The 25333-nt window shown below is 37.4% G+C and overlaps 1 protein-coding gene across 4 annotated transcripts in view; it reads left to right on the top strand.

The window, feature by feature from the left end:
• The window catches only part of SPAG9 (sperm associated antigen 9), a 54535-nt gene that overhangs the window by 22280 nt on the left and 6922 nt on the right, over positions 1 to 25333 (top strand). For 3 of the 4 annotated variants that reach the window (XM_035893277.1, XM_035893274.1, XM_035893275.1), the window contains 20 exons: positions 3012 to 3165; positions 6933 to 7143; positions 7668 to 7767; positions 8924 to 9045; positions 12206 to 12263; positions 12825 to 12977; positions 13069 to 13120; positions 13554 to 13684; positions 14938 to 14994; positions 15852 to 16025; positions 16713 to 16842; positions 17097 to 17189; positions 17472 to 17639; positions 18397 to 18568; positions 19638 to 19865; positions 20756 to 20951; positions 21529 to 21651; positions 22189 to 22269; positions 22771 to 22838; positions 24068 to 24216. In XM_035893277.1, the coding sequence (XP_035749170.1) occupies positions 3012 to 3165; positions 6933 to 7143; positions 7668 to 7767; positions 8924 to 9045; positions 12206 to 12263; positions 12825 to 12977; positions 13069 to 13120; positions 13554 to 13684; positions 14938 to 14994; positions 15852 to 16025; positions 16713 to 16842; positions 17097 to 17189; positions 17472 to 17639; positions 18397 to 18568; positions 19638 to 19865; positions 20756 to 20951; positions 21529 to 21651; positions 22189 to 22269; positions 22771 to 22838; positions 24068 to 24216 (2620 nt within the window). The remainder of the gene's footprint in view (positions 1 to 3011; positions 3166 to 6932; positions 7144 to 7667; positions 7768 to 8923; positions 9046 to 12205; positions 12264 to 12824; positions 12978 to 13068; positions 13121 to 13553; positions 13685 to 14937; positions 14995 to 15851; positions 16026 to 16712; positions 16843 to 17096; positions 17190 to 17471; positions 17640 to 18396; positions 18569 to 19637; positions 19866 to 20755; positions 20952 to 21528; positions 21652 to 22188; positions 22270 to 22770; positions 22839 to 24067; positions 24217 to 25333) is intronic. The other variant, XM_035893276.1, reaches the window with a different exon arrangement.

Here is a 25333-nt window from a genome sequence, read left to right as displayed (position 1 = left end):
AGGGTTGTTCCAAAGGTTTAAAGCCAATCAATAGATAAAAGAAATACCAATTATTAATAACTGATAATAAATATGTATGAATACTTAAATACAAAGAAATAAAATAAATTTAAAGTGTAAACCAGGACACTCTCTATAGACTGATCTAGTTAGTAAGGTTGTGCTTGCTTAAAGGGGGGGGACAGACACGACGGACAGACCAAATCCATATAACCCCAACTCTAAAAAACAAAGCAAAATATTGAGCTTAATGTTCAGTAACTTCTATTAGGTTTTTTATATTTAAGTATTTGGATGGTTTAAGAAATAGACTTTTTTTAATGTGCTTTGCTCCCCTGGAGAATATGTAATGGATTTGAGGGGTTTGGTGAAGCTATGCTTTTTCCCACCCCTAGTCATTAGTTTTAGGCTTTACAGGAATCGGAACTCAGTTCCTTCGTCTTCTATTCATTTAAAAAAGATAAAAATATAGGATGACGGAATCTAATTGTAGAAGAACTGCTTCTATTTTTTTAATACTAGTCGGATTTTAGAACAGAGCATCTGGTTGCTTATCCTAAAGGTTCCTGTAAATGCTTCAGTACATCACTTCAGAATATTATTTGAGGCTTTTAAAACACGTGCCTGCCTTCTGCTCACTGTCGTATTTTCAGATATTTCTTGGACACTGGGGGAGTAGAAGGGGTTCTTTGCTTTCTAGTCAACAACCAGTGAATAAGTTGAAATTGTTTCCGTCTAATCAGCTAGTTTATTTTGATGCAGAAATGCACATAATAACATTCATTTCCAAAATAAGCCCCATTTTCAAACTGTTTACGGTGTAGTCTTGCAGTGCACCCAAACCGTGTTTTAGCACATCAAAACACGTTCATTATAAAAATTTATTTAAAACTATTCTACAAAAAAGCAAATGTCAGTTGTGAACTTTTTTGGTACCCATTTTGTTTAAATTCCCTCATCTGAAGATTGCCCAGAAGATAAGCTTTGTGGCATATCCTGCAAGTAAGCAAATCCTCCTGCTCTGAACCATTGCTCCGGGAGGCGTTGCCCAAAGCGAAGGGCCCTTCACAATGTGTGCGTTATCACCCGCTCGCTTTCCCACCAAAGGGCTGCTTTTTTTTTTTTTCCTTTTTTTGTTGCTGGACTTCTTAACCAATGGAATGGTTTCCGTCTGTCTTTTGACATCATCTAAGCTTGTGTGGTGTGTCTTTTGTTCCCCACACACATTGGAGTTGTGGGAAATCTAAAGAAAAGCAGAACCTCTTACAATAGCAGGAATCGTTGGAAGCAAATCCTGTTTAGTTCTGTGGCTATTTTTCATTACAACTTCTCAGCACAGTTCATTTGCAGATGCTGGAAGAGTATCTGATGCTTTTTATTTTGTAACCCTGACTGATTTTGCTTTGTTCCCTCCTTTGCTCTGTTAAAACTAAGCTACTTCTGAATTAACAACGTAACTTGGAATAATTTTTATGAGAAAGGCCAAGATACAGGCAATGTGAGAATTAGCTGCAAAGGTTTTTGTGACAGGGAGCATCTGTGGATACCTGTACTGGAAAGGTTCATGCTGATTAAAATTCTTTCCTATTTGAACATTGCTTTTTTTGGCAATGTAAAATTTACCAAACGGAATTCACCATGTAATTGCTAAATACAATCCCTTCTTGACTACCTGGTCTTCTAAGTCAACGAAACAACCCCAAAACAAAAATTTATGGAAGTGTTTAGCTTTTCCTTTTGCTTTTCAACATTCCCTTTCAGATTTTTGCATGTAACTTATATTCAGGTACTAATTCTGCACAGAATTCTGCCTAGGTTATGTTTAATTTGTGAAATGCCTTGCGAAAGGAAGCATTTATGGTTGAGATTTGACTTTTTATAATGCTAAAATGGGAGATCTCTCAAATCTCAATATTTTGTCTGCATTGTCTCTGCAGGGGTACTCACAGGCAAGGCTTTCTCAAGAAGCGTAATTTTCTGCCATTACTTTTGCACACTTTTTTCTTCTGTCTTTAGTATACTTAAAGCTGTGCTAGTTGATCACAGTCCTTTTTTCTGCATCTCATTGTTCTGACTGAACAAATACTTTGCTTTATCTCAATTCTATGCCTGGCTGATATTTTTCCTATTCAGGGCTGGCCATAGCATCCTATGAATTGCGTTCTACACAATGTTTTTGTCTCTTGGTAGCAGGAAGAATTAATCTTTTTGTTCACTGATCACACTACTGACAGCAAGATTGACTTGGGGATTTTTTTTTTTTTTTTTTTTAATACGAAGCTTTGGAATTTCCCAACATTGTTTGCCATGGAGAAGTGATAAAGACAGTGAAGAGTTGGGATTAAGTCATTTGCCTTTCTGGTGCAAGCTTTTGTGCAGCTTTAGGGTGAAGTAGAGTGTTGAACTGATCTTGGTTAAAACTGAGCAGTCTGGCTGGGCTAGTTTTAACATCGCTAATTCCTTGACCCAGTTTTTTTCAGCTATACATATCCGTGTAATTCCTGTGATCTTCAGAAGAAAAATACCATCAATTTTGAGAAGAGCTGAACTTTAAGCTGATGGTTTACCACTTTCCCAAATGCTTCAGTTAATGACTTAGCTCTTGGCTGTTGTAGAAGTTACGGGGTACTGTATCTTGCAAAAATAAAGTGCAAACTGGTATTTTTAAGAGTGGTTGCTGAGAACTAATTTAATCTAAAATAAGGAAACACTTTCATCATATAATCCTGTTTGACTGCTGTAAAATTTGTTTACTATAGATTAGCTTTGGTGCAATCAATAACTGCTGCCTAAAGCCATGAAATAGACTATTTACAATTAAATAATGTGAAATGAGGAATTATGTGCTGTAATACAAACTGCATATGCTACATGGCATATTTAATAGAGCATAGCGTATGAATGTTTGAACCTATGATTTTACCACTTCCCTGCTGATTTCAAAGGCGTACAGGAAAATAAATGGTGTGACATCTGAAATGGCTGATGAAGCCTGTCTCTCTTTCAAACAGAAAGGAGCGTCCGATATCACTGGGCATCTTCCCATTACCGCCAGGAGATGCGCTGCTTACGCCTGAAACTCAGAGAGAAGCGGGGGAAACGCCTGGGTCAGAGCACTGGAAATTCCACGAGCTAAGCCAGCCACGGTCCCACACAAGCCTAAAGGTGAGCGCTCAGCTTGGCTGCCTTGTGCGTTAGGAGAAACTCCCGTAAACAGGTTGTAGCTCCTTAGAGGGGAGAATAAGGAAATCGAAGGGGAGGAGGGAAAACCCTAAACCATCTTTGTGTAAATCAAGTATGTTGCTTACACAAAGGAGCTTTCAGGGAACTTAATCACTGAAAGAAACGGAGTTTGGGTTGCATTTTCCAAATGGCTAGGTCTCCTCTTACTCACAGGAGTGGTTTTCTTCTTTCTGACTAAGGACCCTTTCCAAAGGTCACTCACTTGTTCATTATATATTAGATATGTAATGAGATAATGTAAACAGGTCTGCCGGTTTAATGTCCTTTTAGAAGGAAAGCTTTGATTACTACACAGGCAGTACTCTTAACGCAGGCTCTGCCTACTATCAGGTGTATGGTGAAGGTATGCCACAGCGTTGAGAATGACCTAACTTTCCTAAATTAGCCTGTGATTACAATTTCCCTTACATGTAGCTTTGGTATAATTCCTGCAATTGTTCTGTGTTCCAACAGTGAGAGGGTGGCATAGAACAAGCTGCAGAAATGGAAGAATGGGGGAGTGGTTTGGAGCGTGATGAATCTGGCAGTCAGGGTTAGGGTGCACTAAGAGCCCAGCGGGAGGGGGATCTGCAGGGTGAGGAACTCCAGAATGTGTAAAGCTCCCCTATATCTTTATGTTGATGAGGGGATTTTTTTGAAAGACTATGGATGCACTGTTATTTCTGCAAAGGCAGACAGCTGAGGGGAATTTCCTCCAAAGTGAACTTAATACCTAGCAGGGGAATATTAAACTGATTAGAATTAAAAAACTGTCCAGGCATTATTGGAACCCAGATTTTGGCTTTTTGCCTAGAGGTCACATGGAGATAATGGGAAGTGTAAGTAATGGTTAATTATAAATGTAGGAAAGTGACAACAGGAGTTTGGGTCTAAAAATTTGTCACTTAAACTCTTGGCTAGCACCATTTTTGGATCTTAAATTTGTCTTCTTCCCTTTGTCCTATGCCGGTTAACATCAATAAACTGACAGACTTTAGGAGAGCTGACTGAAATGAAACTTAAAAGTTATGGCTAAAAGTAAGGTGGAGATGAGGTATAAAGGGAAGTTTCTAATCCCATCCTGTCCCCTCAGAAAATTATATTGGTTACTATATGTTGTCAAAATAGGCTTCTTGGTATAGCTCTAAAAATAATGAGCTGCTAAAAGAGAATTTACAAAGCAGCACAGACTGTAATTTTTTCAAACCTCTTTAATCCAAATAAAGTCCTCGGGTCCAAAGCAGCACCTTCACTTTTTAGCTGTGAATGTAAAGTACTTCTGAAGTGAACATGTAGAATAATATGATATATTGAAGTCATAACCAGAATTTGAAACTTTTTTTCTCTAATACTTTTATGTCCTCTGCTTTTAATGTCAAGTACAAGGCACAAGTAAGATTCTGCTGCTTTCAGGCATCTGTTTTTCATTCATGCATGAGCATTTCATTAATGGTCAGTGTTTCCTCTAAAAGTATCACAAAGAGTAGGTGTCAGGGAGAAACACAGACTGAAAAGACTGGGTATCCTGTAGCTTGTACAGCAGTGACATTGCGGGGTATTGCTGTAAGACAACATATGATTATGTACTATGTGTTCTCTTCTGCTTATTTTTGCAAAACATTGCAGATGAGCTACTACTTCAGACTTAATTATCTAATTTTTAAACTAATTTTTTTCAGGAAAAGTCTTTTGGCAGCATTGTCAAAAAAAGTCAAATTTGCCAAGTCAACACAGCACTGACTTTCAAATGCTTAGGCTTTGAGATATTTTGATTAATTCATTGTCACTTAATGGAATTGCATTTCATTTTCTTTAGTTCTAGAAGAAACATTCATGATAGTTTAATCAGTATAGTTTCCAAGAGTTAGGTAAAAAAATACAGTAGATAATGAGTTCAGAAATATAAAATAGATGGGATTATTTGAAATTCCTTTAAGGAAAGGACCATTCTCTTCACTGTTTTCTCTTGCGCTATCAAGCTGTTTTTCTTGAGCTTTGTGCGTGGAAGTCAGTCATCAGTCTGTGCCGCATCAGTTAGCGGATGCTTTTGGAATACAAAGATGTAGAAATGTTTGAACAGAGCCAACAGCTCTGTTGAGGTTTTATTCCCTGTTTGTGTGAACTCCGGATTCCCGTGGTAAGGGGTACCATTTCCTCCCTTCTGTGTCTGCCTGCTGAAGTATGAATCGTTATCCAGCAGCTGAACTTCACCAATTCAAAAGGCAGTTGGCTAAATTGTGTAGCTTTCCTTTTTTTTAACAGACACAATGTATCTCTCATAACCTTTTCATATGTTGGTTTTGTTGCCTTGTATAACTATATGGGTAAGTGTGTGTGTTTTACTCCTTTAGAGATGTCTGCTAGTTGACTGTATTTCTGAATAATTTTGTCAGAATGTCAAATATTAATAACTGGTTATTTTGGAATGTACTAAAAAAGGATGAAAACTGGAGGTAATCAATAGGCAGGTCATGAAAGTGCTGAATTTGGTTTCTAGGGCTTGGAAATTCCATGTGGGAATGTCACTATAGGATGCAAGCGTTAGAGTTATGCTGATATATATAAATGTGTTTTGCTCCCTCCCCCCCCACCAAATTAAAATCTTATCTTTCCAGGAAGTTCCGAAAGTAAAAATTTAGACATTACAATTCTTAGTAATCTTACACTAAGTACAAAGGAGAGAATGTGTGTCTATATGCAGGTCTCTCTTGTTTGTTTTTTTTTAAATAACCTTAAATTCAGTCTCATTCCTTCTTGAAAAGGGATGCTAGCCGTACAATGAATTCATGCTACACAAAATCTAAACTTGCTGCTTTCTCGGCAAGTTTAGGTTTCCTGAGCTAACAGACATGTTCTCTCTAAATGTCACAGACTGGTCTAGGAGCCTTGCTTTCACCTCTGATTACCAATCAAAACCCTAAAAGAACTTTTTGTCAAAACTTATCATCCTGCCTTCGTTTTGCACATACCAGCCTCTGTGTTCCATCTTGATTTTTCCCAAGGACATTCCTCTAATGCAGCAAGCTAGAAAATATTGGCCTAAACAGATCAATTTGTTTTCATATCTGCAGTGAGATCTTGTTCACTGTTGTGAGCTATTTTAGTCATAGTTAAGATGTCTGGATACTGCTACAGCTCTGGTCTTGAACGAGGAGTGAAATGTGAATGAAAGGAGTCAAGGTCCAGAAAAGGGCTGTTGGTACCATCAGGTAGCCTCCAGTTGTATCAGACACAGTCTAGCCTGCCCTCGAACACCGAGCCTGATGCAGCCCTGCCTGAGTAATGATCATCATCTTGAGTCCAACGGCTGGATTAATAGCCGTACTTGGGGCTTTGGGAAGATTCAGTGGTTCATTGTGCAGCTAGAAGGATTATTAATATGGGAATGCTGCCTGTTGTCTGGAAGAATTTACAGAAAAGCACCCTAAAGTTGTGGCTGTAATTATCGGTGGAGATCAAACATCAGTGTTAAAAATAAGGGCATGTTTTATGTAGCTGTAACCCCCTTAACAGCACTGAAACAGCCATAGTCTAAAGATGAATTCAGCAGTACTGGCTTAAAGCATTCTTTCCATTCCTGTTTCTTTGCATATGCATATTCTTCAGTAAAATACAGTAATTTTGGTGTTTGTTCTTTAGTTTATATGCCTAAGTCTTCTAATGATACTCCAATTTGTGTTCATTTTTTTAATGGTAATGTTCAATTTTAGGATGAGCTCTCTGATGTCAGCCAAGCAGGCTCAAAATCTACTACTCCAGCATCCACAGCTGCTTCAGATGTACCCGTACTGCCTGCTGAAACTCCACAAAAGGAAGATGTTGAAGGGCTTGCAAAGGACACAGATATGCCAAATGAGAAGCTGGACGTAAGCAAGAATATTGAAGTACAGGTAGCTCAAGAAACAAGAAATGTGTCCACTGGTGAGCTGCTTTAACTTTTTACTGTATAGTTACTATGGACCTCATATTTAGTCTGTTATGAAATATCTTAATTGTTGTGCTACAAATGAGATGGTTTTTTACTCAATATTTATAGGAGTACAGAATACTGGTAGGAGATACAAGTCTGTTGTTTATTGGTGGCTTTAGTCCTTATTTTTCTAGAATCAGAATTATTTATGATGTTTCTGTGTAAACAGCAGAAGTGGCACTCATCTAGACACAAAAAGTCATGAGATGATCGACATCTGCTTGGTTTTGGTTGCAGAAATAGTGGGAAGTAACTACCGTTGGGTGACTTAAGTTAAATTAAGGAGAGACTTAGAAATTCCAGCATCTGCACTAGAGTGTCAAAATCTGTAGGTCTTCTCATTTAATTACCTTGATAAATCTTTGAACGGAAGTCTGCTAATTTGGTGATTAATTAGTAACAACTACATGTAGGTAATGTCACATGTCACGGTGATTTTTTGTTTTATGGAGACATACCACCTGCTTTTCCCTAGGTGGAAATGAAAATGAAGAAAAATCTGAAGTTCAGGCAATCATTGAGTCAACACCAGAGTTGGATATGGATAAAGATCTCAGTGGATATAAGGGTTCCAGGTAAGTTGTGTGTTGTGATTTGAGTAGGAAGACTAATTTTAGAAGGTACTAGGCTTCAGTTTTGAGTTCATGACTTGTTTAGAAATTTTACCAGACTGAGATCATGGTCATGCATTTTATAGTGAATCTCCTACTTCTGTGACCTTACTTCTCCAAATTCCTCAGCTGTTTAAGTGCAACAGCAGTTCTTCATTCTGTTGCTACACCTGATGAATGTTCAGGGCACTTCATATTACTGCAGATTTAGGAATGCTTAAATATTCTTTCCGTATTTCAAGCGAAGGGTCTATACCAAGAGGCCTTTTCTCCCTAGATCAAGGTTTCAAGGTGCTAGCAGTTTCCAAGCTGGGCCCTTGTGTTTTCACCCTTATCTTTAAAATCTAGATTTATGACTGACTTTGCAAATGTTACAGCATTTATTTATCAGATTCTGATGGTGGAATCCCAGTGTTGGCAGAATGCTTTTGCCTGAGTCTGCTTCTTTGCAGGCTTTTGCTTGTGAAGGGTAACATTTCTTTCAAAAGCTCTAAAGCCCCATAAAAACCAAACAAGGGCTGTTTTAGTAGCGGGGAGAGTGCCTGATCTTCTAGGCAAGCCCTGAACAATTCAGGGTCTAGCCACAAGTCCTTCAAATATATTTATGTGTCTGCGTGTTTCATTCTTGTGATGAGATGGGAAAAATGACCTTGTATAGTGAATGTTAATGGCGTAACATCTTCGTGTGAAAGAAGCCCTCTTTCTGGCCAGAGGAATATTTTGATCTCTGTCTGGTTCTCTTGCATTCTTGTTGTATTAAATGACTTCCAGTTTGGCTGAGCTGTCTGTTCTTTAAGCGTTTTGGCAGACAAAGTCCTGACGGGGCTGAATTTCTATATGCCAGAACTTGATATCCTTTAATTTATTAAAATCCTGACCAGCTCAAAATCAGCAGCTACCTCAAGTTTGGCTTCTTGATGCCAAAGTAGTATTTGAAAATAAAATCTAGGGCTCCAAGCCAACTGAAAGCTTCTGAAAATTTTACTTCTGGGGTTTTTGGGGGGCTAAAAAATAAACTACTGGTAAAAACAGAGGAAACTTTCTTCAATGTGGGAAAGTTTTGTGTTTTGGTTTTCTTTTTTTCTGCTTTTTTTATGTCTTGTTTTAATTCTTTGAATAGCACTCCTACCAAAGGCATAGAGAACAAAGCATTTGACCGTAATACAGAGTCACTCTTTGAAGAGCTGTCATCTGCTGGTTCTGGCCTAATTGGAGATGTGGATGAAGGTGCAGATTTACTGGGTAAGAAAGGTTATTTAAAGAAGAATTTTCCTTGTCAGTAGAGTGCTTAATTATCCTTGCTGGTTTTACTGTTAGGATTCATTTGCATTAAAATCTTTTGAGTATCATCCTAAGGTGGTTATTGGAATGCAAAAAACAGGAGAAAGTGTTTGTTCTTTCTTTCAGTATAACGACATCAGCCTTAATCTTTTGGGCACTTCTCACATGATTCTCTATTTCAGTTTTCCCTATATGTTCTCTGACACAAGGATTTTTATCTCAAGCAAGGATTTTTATTTTGAGCTAGTTCTAGGTAGTTTAATTCGGATTGTGCCCAATCTGTAATGGCCTGGCTTTATCACCTCTCTGTGGAATTCAACTTGTAAGAGAGAACTGCCGGAGAGTGCAATGAGTGTAATTTGAGAATTAAACCATTAACTGAAAGGAGAGGGAGAACCCACATTTCTCTTCCCCCTAAGCAGCTTGCTGCTACTTGTGTGCTGACCAAACAAAATGTAAGTTTTGGGAATATGACTTGATCAGGGGCAAAAAGGTCATTAAAAGAAGGATCTTTCTATAAACAACATAACGAGGTATTTTTTGGCCATATCAATGTTCAGACCTCATTTTGAAATAAAGCAAGCTGATACTATGGAACGTATAAAATGCAGGTTTCACTCTTGTGTGTTTTAGAAGTGGGTTCTGTACAGAAAATCAGCTTTTTATTTGCTTCTGTCATCTGACCCTGGCAAAAACACAGAATGTTAACAGTACTTTTTAGAACCGTTGTGTGTGCATCTGGATTTCTGGTTGTTCAATGTTCCACCAGAAACTTATTTTACATCAAGTAGGTGACATTTCTGCAAAGTATTACTCGCTAGGAGTAATGGACCTATCTCCAGTCTGAGATGGTTTTTCTTTGTTGTCACTCTGCTGCTTTGAATCCTGAGCAGTGAGGCCCACCCCATCCTTGCTGGAACATACTCCATCCAAAACTCTTGCACTCTGTTGTCACAAGGACAACTAATGACACATTCTGCATGCAAAAAATATAGATACTGGAGAAGTATTAACATACAGCAACTTCCAGCCCTTCGCTACATGACAAATTGTCTAAAGAAATCAAATTGGTGTCAGGACTTCCTGATAATAGATGCTTCGTTTTCCGTGGGCAAAAAAAATTATACTTTTTAGTAGAACATATCAAAAGTTTGTCACTGACTTCATGACCATTTTCTGTAAATCTACTGCTAGAAACATGGGTGGGTGCAAAATGAACACATTGTTATAACTGCGTTTGTTGTGCAGAATGTGTTGGTCTAAAAGTTTTACTGTATAATCATGATTTCACTTTGAGCACAACCATAGCCCAAATTACTGTGTTACTTAAAAAAACCACATCTGCATCCAGGGTAGTTGTTGTGTTTCAAGCATTTGGATCTGTTCTAAGTGAGCATTAAATTTTAGTTTGCAGTTCTGTAAAAGTAGTTAATTGGGATTCTCTAATCTGTTTTCTCTTGGGCTGCATACCCAGGGGAATATTCTGGTGTGTATGCTTCTTTTTTTAAAAAAAAATCCTTTGAAATCTGTTGCTTCTACAGTTAGGCGTTCTTGGCTGCTGCTCTCATAAAATACATTCTCTGCATTTTTTCCCTGCTTGGTAACTTTTTTTTTTTGCCTTTGCACTCTCGGCTTTCTAGTTTCTGTTCTTGCGTGGTAAAGGATCCTGAAACCTGTTGGAAGTGATCCTAGGTACTTTTATCTGTGAATACTGAAAATATTTAAAAAACAATAGCCACTTGAATAAAACCTCTTGATGACTGCATAGGGGATTTCTCCAGAAATTGATAAAGTAACGATAGCTGATCTAAGTTCCTTCACTATTAAATGTCATTTACTTTTAATCCAAAATCCAGAGAGAGAAATTCCAAAAGAGGGAACTTTGACTTGCATGTCTATTTTTAGATACTTTTTTGTTATGCAAGTATCTCTTAAGTCTTCTGTTACCAAAGTTGCTTGGAAGATTGTGTTCACAGGGTATTTTAAAAGGCCTCCACCATTAAGATACCGTTTTCATTTGTTGTCTTAATCTTGAGTTAGCATAATTTCTGCCATTATCAGGTGTTTTTGTAATTTGGTAATTATTTTGCTGTGCAAGATGTGAAGTAATTATTTTCTGCCTGAAAGTTTATCTTTTGAAAATCCTGCAAATTATATTATTTTAGGCATGTAAACAATAGGGTGAGAAATTATTTCCCAGAAATTAAAATAATATTCAAGTAGTTGCATGAGGAGTTAAGTTCACTTTTTTCCATAGTAGCATATTCATTTGAAACCTTTACTGAATGGCTTAGCATTTCTTCCAAGTACTGTGCTTCTAAATTATTTCACTGAAAATGAGATAGACTTTTATTAAGTTAATAATTAAGTTAATTAAGTTAAGAGAGGTCTAACCTAAGAGACATTTCTAATAGAAATGGTTGTGGCAAACTTAACTCTTTTAACATCTGTCTTTCATATAAATCCTGCTTCTAATCACACCACATTCCACTTCAAATTTTTGGTGATGGCTTTGTTTTAATCCACTCGTACTTCATAAGTCTAAGTATTTTATTGCTCTTCACTCATACTACACCTTACATGAAATGTTTCTTGTTCTTGTTTTTGCTCTACATGGAATGCATGGGCTTTAAAGAACATAATTTCTTTGGTAAGGTATCATTTGCTCTGGGGAAATCTGCAGGGCTTTCACAATTTGAGCTTTAAATTCAGCATGTCTTGTGTCTATAACTGATAACTCTCGTTTCTAACATGATATAAAAGATAGTCGAGCATTTTAAACTTAACTTTTTGTGGACAAATACTTCCCCAGTAATGCCATGCTTGGTTTTTGACTTAGTGGTACTGTAATTTCTTCAAAATGTATAGAATAGGTGGAGGCAGTGCTAGCCTGTGGTTAGCCAGGCTTGCCTTTAGGTTTTAATTGAAGGCAGATTGGGAAGAAGGTGGAGGGGAAAGGTAATTGTAGAAGGTAGGTCCTGAAACTTCAGCTAGCTCACAGTTTTTCTGACAAGCTTGTCGTACTTAAAATTCAGCTGGTTTTAGACAATGGCAAAACATAGGTTTTGTAAAAACATCCATTTTTATCTGCTAATTTCATGTGTTTGTTTCCTTTGGAAAGGAATGGGTCGTGAGGTTGAAAACCTTATTTTGGAAAACACTCAGCTGTTGGAGACAAAGTAAGTGAGAATGTGTATGTAAAAATACTGACCTTCTCTGTTATTTTCTTACTTCTTTAATACCTTTATACACAGAAAGTTGAAATTGTACAAATGTGGTTTAAGTTCTGAGAGCAGTGCTGGTATCAGTATTTTGAATTTGTAGGTATGTTTGGCTAAATACGTAGCTTAGTTGGTATTCTTCTGGAAGTTAAGGAAGGAGTTCAGAAGCAAAAGCTGCTTTTCGCCTTGTGAGGCTGCAAGAAATGCAGGGCTATGTCCTAGTGAGATCAACTCCTTGCCTTTCCTGTTAGAAGCACAGCTAACTACAGGAGCTAATCCTTTGGAGCACTGTTGAGGAGTTCAAGTTCTAAGCAAACTGTTCTATCAGTACTTTTTTCTAATAGAGAGGTGTGAATGTGTTTGAGTATTTGAGGATATGGGGAGAGAGGGATTCACCTGTTTTAGCAAGCTGTATCTTTTTACAGGAGCTTTATGTAAGAAATCTGTAGGTCTTCACATTCAAGAATAAAATCAGGCTATAGTCATTCTCATAATGGTGTATTTTAAATGTTTGTGTAGAAATGCACTGAATGTAGTGAAGAATGATTTGATAGCAAAGGTGGATGAATTGACCTGTGAGAAGGATGTACTACAAGGTGAATTAGAGGCTGTAAAACAAGCAAAACAAAAGCTTGAGGAGAAGAACAAGGAACTGGAAGAAGAGCTGAGAAAGTAAGTTTAATTTCATGGTTGTGAAAAAGAAAGGGGGGAAAAAAACCCCACTGTGGTATCTAACATAGCTATTTTTTTATTTTGTATTTAGAGCTCGTGCAGAAGCAGAGGAAGCAAGACAGAAAGCTAAGGAGGATGATGATGTAGGTGTATGTGTATATGTGTGGTTCTGTATGTATAATCCACAATGGGCCATTAGAAGCTCACGTGTTTAGTGAACACCACTAAACTTTACTGCTTAATATAGGTAGTGTTAAACTTCCTCCATGTATAGAAAAGATAGAAGATCTAAAGAGCACAAGTAAACTTAAGCTGACTGTGTCTAGTTTCCTTTCTTTCCTCCCTGCCCCTTATTGTGTGTCACATTCTTTGTGAAGAACTGTTTGTCATTTGGATTATGTTACACAGAGGATGGGGGGAGAGGAAGGTAAAATTGAGTTAGTTTTACAAAGCCCCAAATTATTTGGAATCTGGAATTGTGCCCTAAAATGACTCTTATCGGATGGCAGAGGCTGACTTTGCAAGGCCCTACTGTGCTCCTTTGTTTGTCCTATGTTTGCTTTTTTGTGTGTTCAGAGTGATGTCCCCACCGCTCAGCGGAAGCGTTTTACCCGTGTTGAAATGGCCCGTGTTCTGATGGAAAGAAATCAGTATAAAGAGAGGTTGATGGAGCTTCAGGAAGCTGTCCGATGGACTGAGATGATAAGGTAAAAGGCTCTCTTAAATCTTTGATAGAGCTCCTTGGATTTTGCAAGCTTTTGTTCTTTAGCTGCAGTGTGATCTGGTCAGTAGTTTGAGGCCTTAATTACCCTTTTGCTTGTCTCCCCACATGCCCATGAATAACTTTGCTTCAAAATTATTTGCATATATAACTTACCTCATCAAAACGGGTTCTTGGTGAGGCCTCAGTGAAGATACATTACTTCATATGATGTTAAATAAGCATCCCTTGAAGAAATGTATGTATTTTGGAACAGTTACAAAATTTGGTCACCATAAATAACATTAATTTGATGGGCAGAAAAACATTACTGTGTGTTATGCGTGCACATACCATAAAGCAGTGGGCCCAGTTGTCAGCTGAGACGTCAAACCAGGAATAACATACAGTCTTCAGATTGAGTGTAACCCATTTGTAAGGGCTTCAGCTGTTCAGGAAAAAACACAGTTTTAAACCTGTGCAAGGTTTGTTAAATATAAGCAATAAAGGTGGTGATCTGGTCTGTTTGCATCCTGAATGTTAAGTTGTCTGGGAGGTATGATTTCAAAAACAAAAGTCTTCTGGCCCAGAGCTCAGCCCAGCCGGTTCTTGTCACATCCCCGGAGCTGTGTCTGTGTCCAGAGGTAACAGTGTCATTGGGTGCCACCTGCCGGTCAGGTGTAACAATAGGATCTGATTTCTTTTTCTTTCTATTGTCTTCAATACCTGTGAGCCATTTTGGCTCTGAGTCTGTGAGGGGGAGGAAAAAAACATTGCCAAGCAGACGTGGCTTGCTTTTCTATAGCTATTTCCCCGTAGAAATCCTTTCCTATCTATGTTAATCTATCTGTGGTTTCAGGAATGATCACCTTATTTACTTACCGATGTGTTGAATAAGAGGTTTCAAAATAAAAGGCCGTGTTAAAATATTAAAAAAGAGGAGGCAGAAGAATTTAAAAACATTTGCTGCTTTCTTCTAGCTGTTGCCATTGCAAAGTGTTACACAGATTTGTCTCTTCTGTCTGAAAAGCACACCAGTTGTGTTTGTGATGCAAGTAAATGTGGATGATGTTTATTATGTAACTTCAGTTCATCTAGTGAGGATTTCAATATTGTCCTCTGATCAGAAGTGTCAGTGTGAAGAAACAGGGTTTGATACTTTCGATATGCTATCCTAATTTTTAAGTAGGAATTACACACCGTTCCATTCCTTTTTTTAATGAATGCTTACTCACTGAACTTGGAATTTATGTCTTGTAGAGCATCAAGAGAAAATCCAGCCATGCAAGAAAAGAAGAGATCAAGCATTTGGCAGTTGTAAGTATTGAAACACAAATCACTGGCAAAAATAAATAAAAGACCCTAACCACTTAGCTGGCACATTTTTGTATGTTAGCTAATTATCTTTTGGCAGGTGAAGATGTTTTAACCATTCTCCTCTTGTTACCTAGCATGCCAGCTCGGTAAGACTGTTCTTGAAGACAAAATGTATCGTAAGCTGCATCACATACTGAATGGCTGTGCACTTTGTGAAGTTAAATGCCAAAGTGCTGTAATTTTTTCTAGCTGAATATGCACCAGGACTCTTGTTCTGAACATTTATCTGGATTCTTTGTTATGATGAAAAATAGAAACATGAATAGCTCATGTGGACTGCATTTATTTCAGCTTCCTTTTCCTCTGTGAAGTACAGCTTACTAATTGTTAAATTTTCCTTTCTAACTTCAAGCTCTTTAAATCTAAAACAGTGTTATTCACAGCAAGATATTTGTCAAATCGTCCTTTTGATGTTGTGGTTTGCTGATAACTATTTTGCAGCCTAGAAAATGGTGGGGTTTTTAAAGCGCTCTGTGCATGAACTAACATGCTTCATAAAACTGTCTTCCAGGTGTGATGTTCATATCCTAATTTTGTTGGTTCCCTGTAGATCTTCATTCAAGATGAAGATCCCATTAAATTTGATAAATGAATGGGATAATAATTTAAGAATTTTTCTTACTGACATGAGTTTCTGTGCTTTGAGAGTGTTGCTAAGTGTGTGGTGGCTGCTGTTATGTTGGGCTCCACTTTCTTAGTCTGGCTTGAGCAGGCTAGCATATGCAGTGTTTTGCCTGCATAGTCAAATTTGGATGTATCATACAAATGTTAACTCTCATCTTTTTTCCTTCTTCTAGTTTCAGCAGGCTCTTCAGTTCATCTAGCAATACAGCTAAGAAACCAGAACCTCCTGTCAATGTTAAATATAATGCTCCAACCTCACATATTACTCCATCAGTCAAGAAAAGAAGCAGCACCTTATCTCAATTACCTAGTGACAAATCTAAAGCCTTTGAATTCCTCAGTGAAGAGTAAGTCACGTTGGTTTTATAATACTAGATAGCTCTACCAAGTATTTGTTCTTTTAATCCTCTGAGATAAATAGCATTGCTGCTAAGTGATGTATAATGGTCTCCTGAAGTGAGTGTTGATACAGAAGAAATCAACATAGTGCAGACTGAAATGCGCAGCAGTGGATGAGTATTCTGGGTACCTGGCAGGAGTATTCTGTATGGGAGATATCACTGTCTTTCATAACAGTGAATTTTAGGCACAGGAGGCAGCACTTGGTGCACTTCTCTATGCAAGTGTTGTAGCTAAGCAGTAACTGTACAAGTACTTTCACTTGAAGTTCAATGGCAAAACAGAACAACATGAGTCAGGCTAACAAGTATCTGTGAATTTTTTTCTCCTGTGCTGCTTTTTGGCAATGTATCCTTTTGGTTTACAACTTCTAAAGCTTCTAGTAGAGGTACATAACCCAAAGTAAGGTACATAACCAAATTTTCTTTGAGGATACTGACAACAGACTTTCTGGCTTTGCCTGTCTTTCACAGGTCCCTTAGAAATAGCTCACAGGAAACCTGGTGTTCTGTAGGTGATGTGTGGTAACCCAGTGCTTCCACGGAGATCTTGTCTATTGAGTTTAATAGCAAGTCCCGTTACACAAAGAATTCTAAAGAGCATAAATAACAGGTTCTTTAATCATTCTTCCCTAGAACTGAAGCCAGTTTAGCCTCACGCAGAGAGCAGAAGAGAGAGCAGTATCGCCAAGTGAAAGCACATGTTCAGAAAGAGGATGGTAGAGTGCAAGCATTTGGCTGGAGTCTACCTCAGAAATACAAACAGGTATTATGCCTATGTTTTCATTTCCATGTTTGTGAAATTTGAACAGAGTATAATTTCACAGCTTGTGTTTGAGTCATTCCAGCATATTTTTTTTTTTAACTTTTGCAATTAAAAGAGTCTTTCTAAGGAAAACCACTATGCAAAACTCTTAATCATGTTTAGCAAAGTCTGGTCAACTGATTCCACAGACTGTAAACCTCTTTTAAAGGGGAAACCTTTTCTGGTTTGGGTTTGGTTTTTTTTTTTTCCCCTAGGTTGCAAATGGTGGCCAGAGTGATAGTAAGATGAAGAACTTGCCTGTACCTGTTTACCTGAGACCTTTAGATGAGAAGGATACCTCTATGAAGGTAGGATATTTACAGTGATGATATAGAGAATTGGACAAACTATAGCTTGAATATTTTTATTTTAGACCCAATGATTTCCTTTTTGAAATAAAGTTGTTTCTTTTTAAAACATAGGTGAATCGGAATTTAAGCTTCAGTAGAAATGTACATGACTTTAAAATTGCTGAATTCCTTAAAATGGACTGCAGATATGTAATCATTTTGATATAACAGCATATTTAACAATGTCTTTCTTTTTTTTTTAGTTTAACATTTAAATGAAGTATTTATTTTTCTTTCAAGCTGTGGTGTGCTGTAGGGGTAAACCTATCAGGAGGGAAAACACGAGATGGTGGGTCTGTGGTTGGTGCTAGCGTATTCTACAATGACATGACTGGTATGGATGCGGATGGCAACAAGCAGCAAACAGGATCTCAAAGTAGCTTAGATAGACTAGACCAAGAGCTCAAGGTAAGATCACAGTTTGAATAGTTCATAGAGTTAAACATCTTTACCGTTTATCTGTAGATTAATAATATATTTTGTAATCGGGTTTCTTGGTAACAAATAGATTTTTCTTGGGTAGCCGTTAGCCCAAGTTATTTGGGTTATTGAATCCATCTACAAAAATACTGTGATTCTTTCCTGTGTGCCCTTGTTGGCAAATCTGAGGAGCAGATCAATTTTACATCAAAATGATGCACTGCTTATACCAATGCTGGCTGCTTTAAAAAACATTTGTGACAGAATTGTTCAAGTTCTGACTGCCATTTTAAAAAAGAGGTTTTCAGGTGTCTGTGCCATTGTTTAAAAATAAGTTAGTCTTCATGTTTTCGTGAAGAAGCAATGCATGGAATTCATATTAAGGGCATAGTAACAAAGGCTTAATTTCAAAGTGCTTTATCTGTGGCAATACGGAGTATGGTAGCTGGCACGTAAATAGTATTCTTATGTAGCTTTATACTTGTCTAACTGTATAATTGTGCAGTATAATTATTTTCTGTAGTTTTCTACACAAGTATGAAATACGAGGGGTTTTCATATTTTAAGTACATAGAGAACAAGTAAATACATGTGATTTTACAGTGGCATTGAATATATTATCATGTATTTATGTGTATTTCTGTAGTTGTTAACGTAAGAACATACAAGATCAAAGGCTAATAGTTGTATTCTTCTTCACCTTCCTGTTGTTGTTCACTTCTGTTCTGCCTTTATTCTCCTTCAGGACCAGCAGAAGGAGCTGAAACATCAGGAAGAATTATCCAGTCTAGTTTGGATCTGTACTAGCACACATTCTGCTACAAAAGTTATCATTATTGATGCTAATCAACCAGGAAATATTCTGGACAGTTTCATTGTTTGCAATTCTCATGTGCTTTGTATTGCTAGTGTACCAGGTAAAGACTTGTGATGTTCTAGCTCCTGCTTTTTTAACTATATCTTATTCAGGTTTTTTTAAGCAATGAAAAAAACAAAGATTTGTCAATTAGTGTGATAAAATGTTACTGTAATACAGCAATAAAAGATGTTGAGTTGGAGGAGAAACTATTGGATTTCTACTCTACAGCAGTAGAGTAAACCTAGATTAACTCAAAGGTAAAGAGACACAAGTAACCAGGAAGAAGTATTTTTTCTGCTGTATTATAAATTGTGCAATAGCACCAATGCTTTATGGAACTGTGAACCTCTTCAGCCTCTTGAAGATAAGTAGCAAGTCTTGGAGCTTCCTGTAGGGGGAATCCTTATTACATTGAGAGCTTGTGGACGGTGTACTGAGGGAAGTTTCGTAGGAGGATACAATGATTCTGGAGAAGAACTTATTGTGCTTTGGGATTTCTTGTTTCTTGGCTTACGCTTATAGAAGTCTGTAGCCCTAGTTCTAGTGAAGTAGTTTTGTTTAGTAAGCCCAGAAGAAATCTCTTTCCAGTTAAGTTTGAATGTTTTGCTCCATTGAAACTATGTATAACTTATAAAATCAAACCAGCATAAAGTATGATAAAAATTTCAAGGAACCAAGTATAGTATTTTAAGTCTTAAATGTATTTGAGAGGGTTGCACAAGAGAAAAGCAGCTTTTCTTCCAGAACAAAGGATCTATTGCAGTTATCTAGCTACATCTTTATGAAGAATTTATCCCTGCATATATGGACTGTTATGAAATCTAATTTTAATGGAATTTGAATTTATTTGAAATAGAAATAAACTAGTTGGGAAAACTCAGTAGATTGAAAAATAGTGCATGACATTTAGCTGTGCAGCATGTGTAGACACAGCTTTTGCTTTTTGAGCTTTGTGACAGCATCTTTAATGTCTGCTGATCATGTTAAAATAAGCTTGTAGGTAGGTATCTGCATGTTAAATCTCAGTTGCTGGAGAGTTCATTCAGTTGAAAGCTTAGTTTGTTATTAGATAGAAAAGTGACTCCCCTTTATGCCCACAAGAAACACGTGAGTTTAATCTCTTTCAGGGGCAAGGGAAACAGACTATCCTGCAGGAGAAGAAGGGTCTCAAGAAGCAGATCCCAGTCAAGTGGACAAGTCATCCCTGTGTGGAAGTATGACTAGCAACAGCTCTGCAGAAACTGATAGCTTGCTAGGAGGAATAACAGTGGTTGGCTGTACTGCAGAGGGTATCACGGGAGCACCTGTAGCTCATGATGCAAACGGTGGCTCACCAATGACAGATAAACAGTCAGGTATGAAAATCTTACAAGTATGCCAGGGATGGCCAAACACCATTAGGTGTAACGGAGAAATGAATGGTACAAGTATTTAATATAATAGCTTGTCTGTAAGCAGTGATAACATAAAAGAAGTTAACATAATACAAGTACTCTGTGGGAAACGGCCTTTTAAGTCTGACATACTTGCAGTGTATAGTTGTAGCTGAAAACTTTGTGGAGGAATAGACAACTGCTTCTTTCAGGTACTTTTGAGACAACTCTTACCTTTTGCATGGTCTAAAGAGAGCTTCTAAGTTATTCAGTGTTTGAAATGCAGACCTTGCTGACAGATGACTAGAGAGAATGTGGATATATGCCTTAAGTCTTGTAAAGTCTTAATAGATATTTAAGGGAAGCTGTTTGCTTTCTAGGCGTTCTGAATACTTTGTCATATAACTGTCAGAGCTGTATGGTGATATGATTAATGGATATGTGGTTATTGGACCTGAATGTTATTTATTTTCTTATGGCATATAACACTGTTGCCATAGTTGTGTTTTGATTGGATTTCCCTGCTATTCTAGTTAGTCATTTAAAGGGCAATCTGTGCTATCAGTCACTGCAGTTGCTACTTAAAAGTGCATTTGACACTTGTTGATACCCAAATTTAGGTAGTAGTCGCACTGTTAGCAGTTGCAACAGTAGTAGCTGCATTGCTGGTATTTGCAACGGTAGGTTGCACTGTTTCTGATCTGACTTTTTTTTTTTTTTTTCCCTTGTTAGATGAGGTAACCAAACAGTCACAATCCAGATTTTGTATTACAGCTATTTACTTAATTTTTAAGTATCAAGTTCTGGCTCTTTTAAACAATTGAGAATTCTCTTGCAGTTGTCAAAAGTTTTTCAAATGTTTTGTTCCATAGACATTGCAACTGAAAATAATTCAGTAGATGAGAACATTCCAACAGCAGAGGAGGCAACAGAAGCAACAGAAGTCAATGCAGGGACAGGAGAAGACACAGCTGACATTGCACAAACTGGAGTCTACACAGAGCATGTCTTTACAGATCCTCTGGGAGTGCAGAATACAACAGAGGCGTCTCCAGTGTACCAGCCTAAGTACATAGTCCTTATACCCCTTAAAATGTATTTTAAAAGTAAAAAAAAGTTTGCAGGAGCACAACATGGGCATGAAATGACTATTACTTTTTTTTAAATAAGAATTACACTCCTTTCTTCCAATCGACTGGTTGTTCAAATGTTCTTTTCTCAGAATAGTCAATCTGTGAGTAGTTACAGGAGTGGAGAAGCTTGAAAGTAATTGGTATTCCAAATCTTCAGGAATCTTCACTCTCCATACACAGGTGCAAAAGTATCAGACAGCTTTTCTTATAAGTGTTTCTCTTAACATGTGCCTCTGATGTTGCGACTCTCTTCTGCCATTCCCCAGAGATATCTGCAATACTGACAGGCTTGAATTGAACCTAAATTTTCTTGTAAATGGCCACTTGAAGAAATTCATAGTTATTGAGGTTTTCATCTGTTTCATTGTACTTTCATACACAGTTACTTTTTTTTAAATACCTCATGTACTTCAAAAGCCAGTGTAGAAACTAGCACCAATGAAGTAACTACCTAGGTTATCTGAGTAATCTATGCACTTCATTCAATGTATTTTAACCTTTTTTTTTTTTAGTACTGAGTCAGAGTTATACAAAGACATTGCAGTTTTGCCAAATGAGCAAGACCTAGTGAGAGAAGAAGCACAGAAAATGAGTAGCCTTTTGCCAACAATGTGGCTTGGAGCACAGAATGGATGGTAAGAAAATGCTAAGCTTGTTAAATTTATTTGGAAAAATTGTTCTAAACTTGCTTCTTGTGCCTACAGGCCTGATAACTGTCTCGAGTCAAGATTAGGTGCAAGAAGACCTCAAGAGAGCCTAAACTTTATGCTTTGCTACATTTAGGCACTATAGAATTCAAAGAAAGTATTGTAGGTGATTAGCAAGCTCTTTGGGGCGAATAACACTTTTATCTGCAGACAAGTTTTGGTTGGGTTTTTTTTTGTAGTCAAATTGTTATGGTCTGATAATTCCATAACTTTCAATATTTTATTATGCTAGAAAAATATATTGCCCTTTTTACTGCAGGTGTATCTGCAAAGGACTTGGTAATGTTTTAGGTCTCTGCCTGCTCGTGTAGTTCTTCCTTTTGGTCTATACACAGTTTTCGGTGGAAGATGAAAACTTACTTTCCCTTTGTGGATTTCAGTTATAGGAGTTTTGCCTGTATTTTTTTTTTCCTGTCTGGTAGACCTTTCCTAGTGCTTTTAATCCCTCCTGATTTGTCTTTGCAGCCTGTATGTTCATTCGTCAGTGGCCCAGTGGAGGAAATGTGTTCATGCCATTAAACTTAAAGATTCTATTCTCAGTATTGTGTAAGTCCTGAAAGAATGTCATGTAAATCATAATGAACTTTTGTTAAAATACTTGCAAAGTAGTTTTATATTTCCTCCTCAGATATTGGGAATGTCAGTTCCATAAATGCATGCATATTCTTTGAGGGGCAGCAGAAAACATTTGGGGAGTAAGGAAAATAAAAGGAACCTTGTATCTGTTGGAAATACTATAGCTCAAGTGATGAGCTGTAGCTGTATACTTGGTATTCTTGGTAGCTGTATACTCAAAACAGTTACAGGTTGTTATCCTCAATGTTTTCTTCAGGCAGTGTAGTTAAATATATTTTAAGCTTTCTGAACTGGATTTTGACGCCTTGTTACTGTCCCTTCTCTTGAGCTATGTTGTAGAATCAAAACACTAGGGCTAACGTGAATATAAAAAGTATGCTGAAACATCAAATGTTTATACCTTACTTTAAACTTGCAGTTTGAGAAATGCAGTCTAACAGTGTATATTCTTGTGCCTCCTTTTTTCCCCAGACATGTAAAAGGAATAGTATTAGTTGCACTAGCTGATGGAACACTAGCAATATTTCACCGAGGAGTTGGTAAGCATTCTCTTAGATGTTGAAACCAGTGAAGTTGTAGCAGTATTTAGGAAAGAAACATGCCATTTATAGCTTTTGAAAATGTATTCCCCAATGGCCTTTTACAGGTTGTCTTGAGAAATCTTTCTAGTATTTCACTTGCAGTTTCAAGTACCATTTTTGCACTGTCCCGGCACGTTCTTGGAATTTTTTTCTTACTCTGAGAAGGAGAATGGGATATATCTGAGCTAAATAACAAAAAGCTAGTTGATAAAGTCTGCTTCGATCATCATCTCCTTTGCTTTTTCATCACACTCAATAGTCATGTCTTCTGTTTTGTTATTAGTGTTAATAATTGTCTGTGGCCAAGTCCTTCAATGAGAATTTTTTAAGCATCCCTTCAGAATTTCTGCCCAAACCACTCCTGGATGAGCTCCATTCTTCAGCCTCCAGAATAAGGACCTGGAGGGGAAGGTCTTACTATGAGTAACTGGAACATATATGTTGGCTTGTTCCCACAGACTCTCTGTTCATTTGTTCTTTTCCTTGTGGAATTTAAATCTCTGTGCTCAGTATTTAGGAGAATTAGAGGTTGCACAGCACTAATGCAAATATTGGGAAAGATGCATCTGGGGTGAAGTTACGGTTTTAGTGTTCTTTTTTGCTTTTTTTATAACTCTAGTGGCTTACAATCCTTATTGATCTCGAATAAATATCAGTGATCTGTGACTTAGCTCACTCTACAGAAGAATTCTACTTTGTGTTGAATGACCAAATTTAGTATGCTTTTAGTAGATTTCAGGTACCTTTCTTAAGATCTTGCAGCATATTTAAAAAAGAACTTGATGTACTGGGCCAATATTTCTACGTTGAGTCAAGCAGCAAGTGCGTAGCGCTGTGTGGATAGTAGCTTGTTGTAATACATACTGATGCCTATCCAAGTAAAGCATTTAGCACTAGGAAACTTGCTGTTTTTAAAAATGTTTGATGTGTTTTGAACATGAGTCACTTTACAACCTTATTATATTAAAAACAAAGTAGCATTTGGGATGTTGGTGGTTCGTGTAACTAGTTACTGAGTTTTTTTTAATCAGGAGCCTGGCCATAAATTTGTATTGACTTACCTGTATTATTATAGTGCTTTTAAAATATTGGACTGTTAAGATATTTTCCTGTACTTTTAAATGATTTTTAAACTCATGGGAACCCATGTTTCACTTTGTTTTTTTCTTTTCCTTCTGTTCTTAAAGATGGTCAGTGGGATTTGACAAACTATCACCTCTTAGACCTGGGCCGGCCACATCATTCGATAAGATGCATGACAGTGGTACATGACAAAGTCTGGTGTGGCTACAGGAACAAAATCTATGTTGTTCAACCAAAGGCCATGAAAATAGAGGCAAGTTAAAATGGTGTTTAAAATAATTAGATGTTATGTTTTAATGCCGTCTCATGCTATAGCTCAAACTCCAGAGTAACTCCAGAGAACAGTTATTTGTTCTTCAGTACAGAAACAAGCAACCAAAAAAATTTGTCTTGGGAAATACTGTTATGTTTTCTTAAGGTGGTGTCATTATTTTGGAAGATTTTAAGCCATGATAAGACAGTTCTCATTTATTGAAACCAATTTGTTGAGGGTTTAGTTGTCCACTTCTAGCTGGCCAGTAACTGGAAAGTGTCCTTGTACAGAGCTTGTAAGGCTAGCTCTCAGCTTATTCTCTACGTGCATGCCTCATTACGTTCTCCACCTACCTGGAACCGTCTCTATAATCTGTCTTTGCATACTTTAGAGGTTTGTAAGTGTTAATCTTGAATGTACTCTCCCTCCAGTTACAGAATAGTTTGTTTACCTAAAGTGTGTAAGCTGGTGTTTCTGCAGTGTTGTATGTGTACCTGCCATCTCAAGTACAGAAAGTGGCTAAGGTTCTGAAAGCCGTTAGCAGTATTAATACTTCAGCTTCTGCTAATTGGTCTGAGACATGGGCCAGACCTTTCAAGGGTGACTGCTCAGCTCTTCTGAAAATATTAAGCACCCAATTAATAATCTATTTTTATGAAGAAGACTGTATACCCAGGAAAACGGAAATGAAAGAATTCATACAACAATGAAATTAATTGTTTTGCTGGTGGATAGGGTGTATTTTGCCTGGGTTGGGTTTGTATGCAAGAGCAAGGCTTGACAGAACTAGGAAGAAAAGCACTTTCTGGGCATATGTATCTTGTGCTGTGACAAGAGGACCTCATACCAAAAAAGCTCCAGGTTAAATGGAGACAGAAGCCAGAGTAGGCTGGCGTATGATATGTAAATGAAGAGCCGATAGGAAACTATGGCTTTGAGATCACATTCCAGGGAAGGAAATCAGAATTGTTACTATTACTTTACCAGCGTCGTATGGTGATTGTAACTAAGCTAAGCACTGTATCTGCTAGTGATCTTGCAAATCAGCGGGTCATAGATGACTTAAGAAAATTGCCAGTATTGACAGTGTAAGAGTAACAGAGAAGTCTTTCTCACT

This window comes from Egretta garzetta, unplaced genomic scaffold (assembly GCF_000687185.1).
Source record: "Egretta garzetta isolate BGI_Z169 unplaced genomic scaffold, ASM68718v1 scaffold34, whole genome shotgun sequence".
In the NCBI taxonomy this organism is placed as follows: domain Eukaryota; kingdom Metazoa; phylum Chordata; class Aves; order Pelecaniformes; family Ardeidae; genus Egretta; species Egretta garzetta.
Note: the sequence above shows the minus strand (reverse complement) of the source record. Positions and strands in the feature narration are given on the sequence as shown.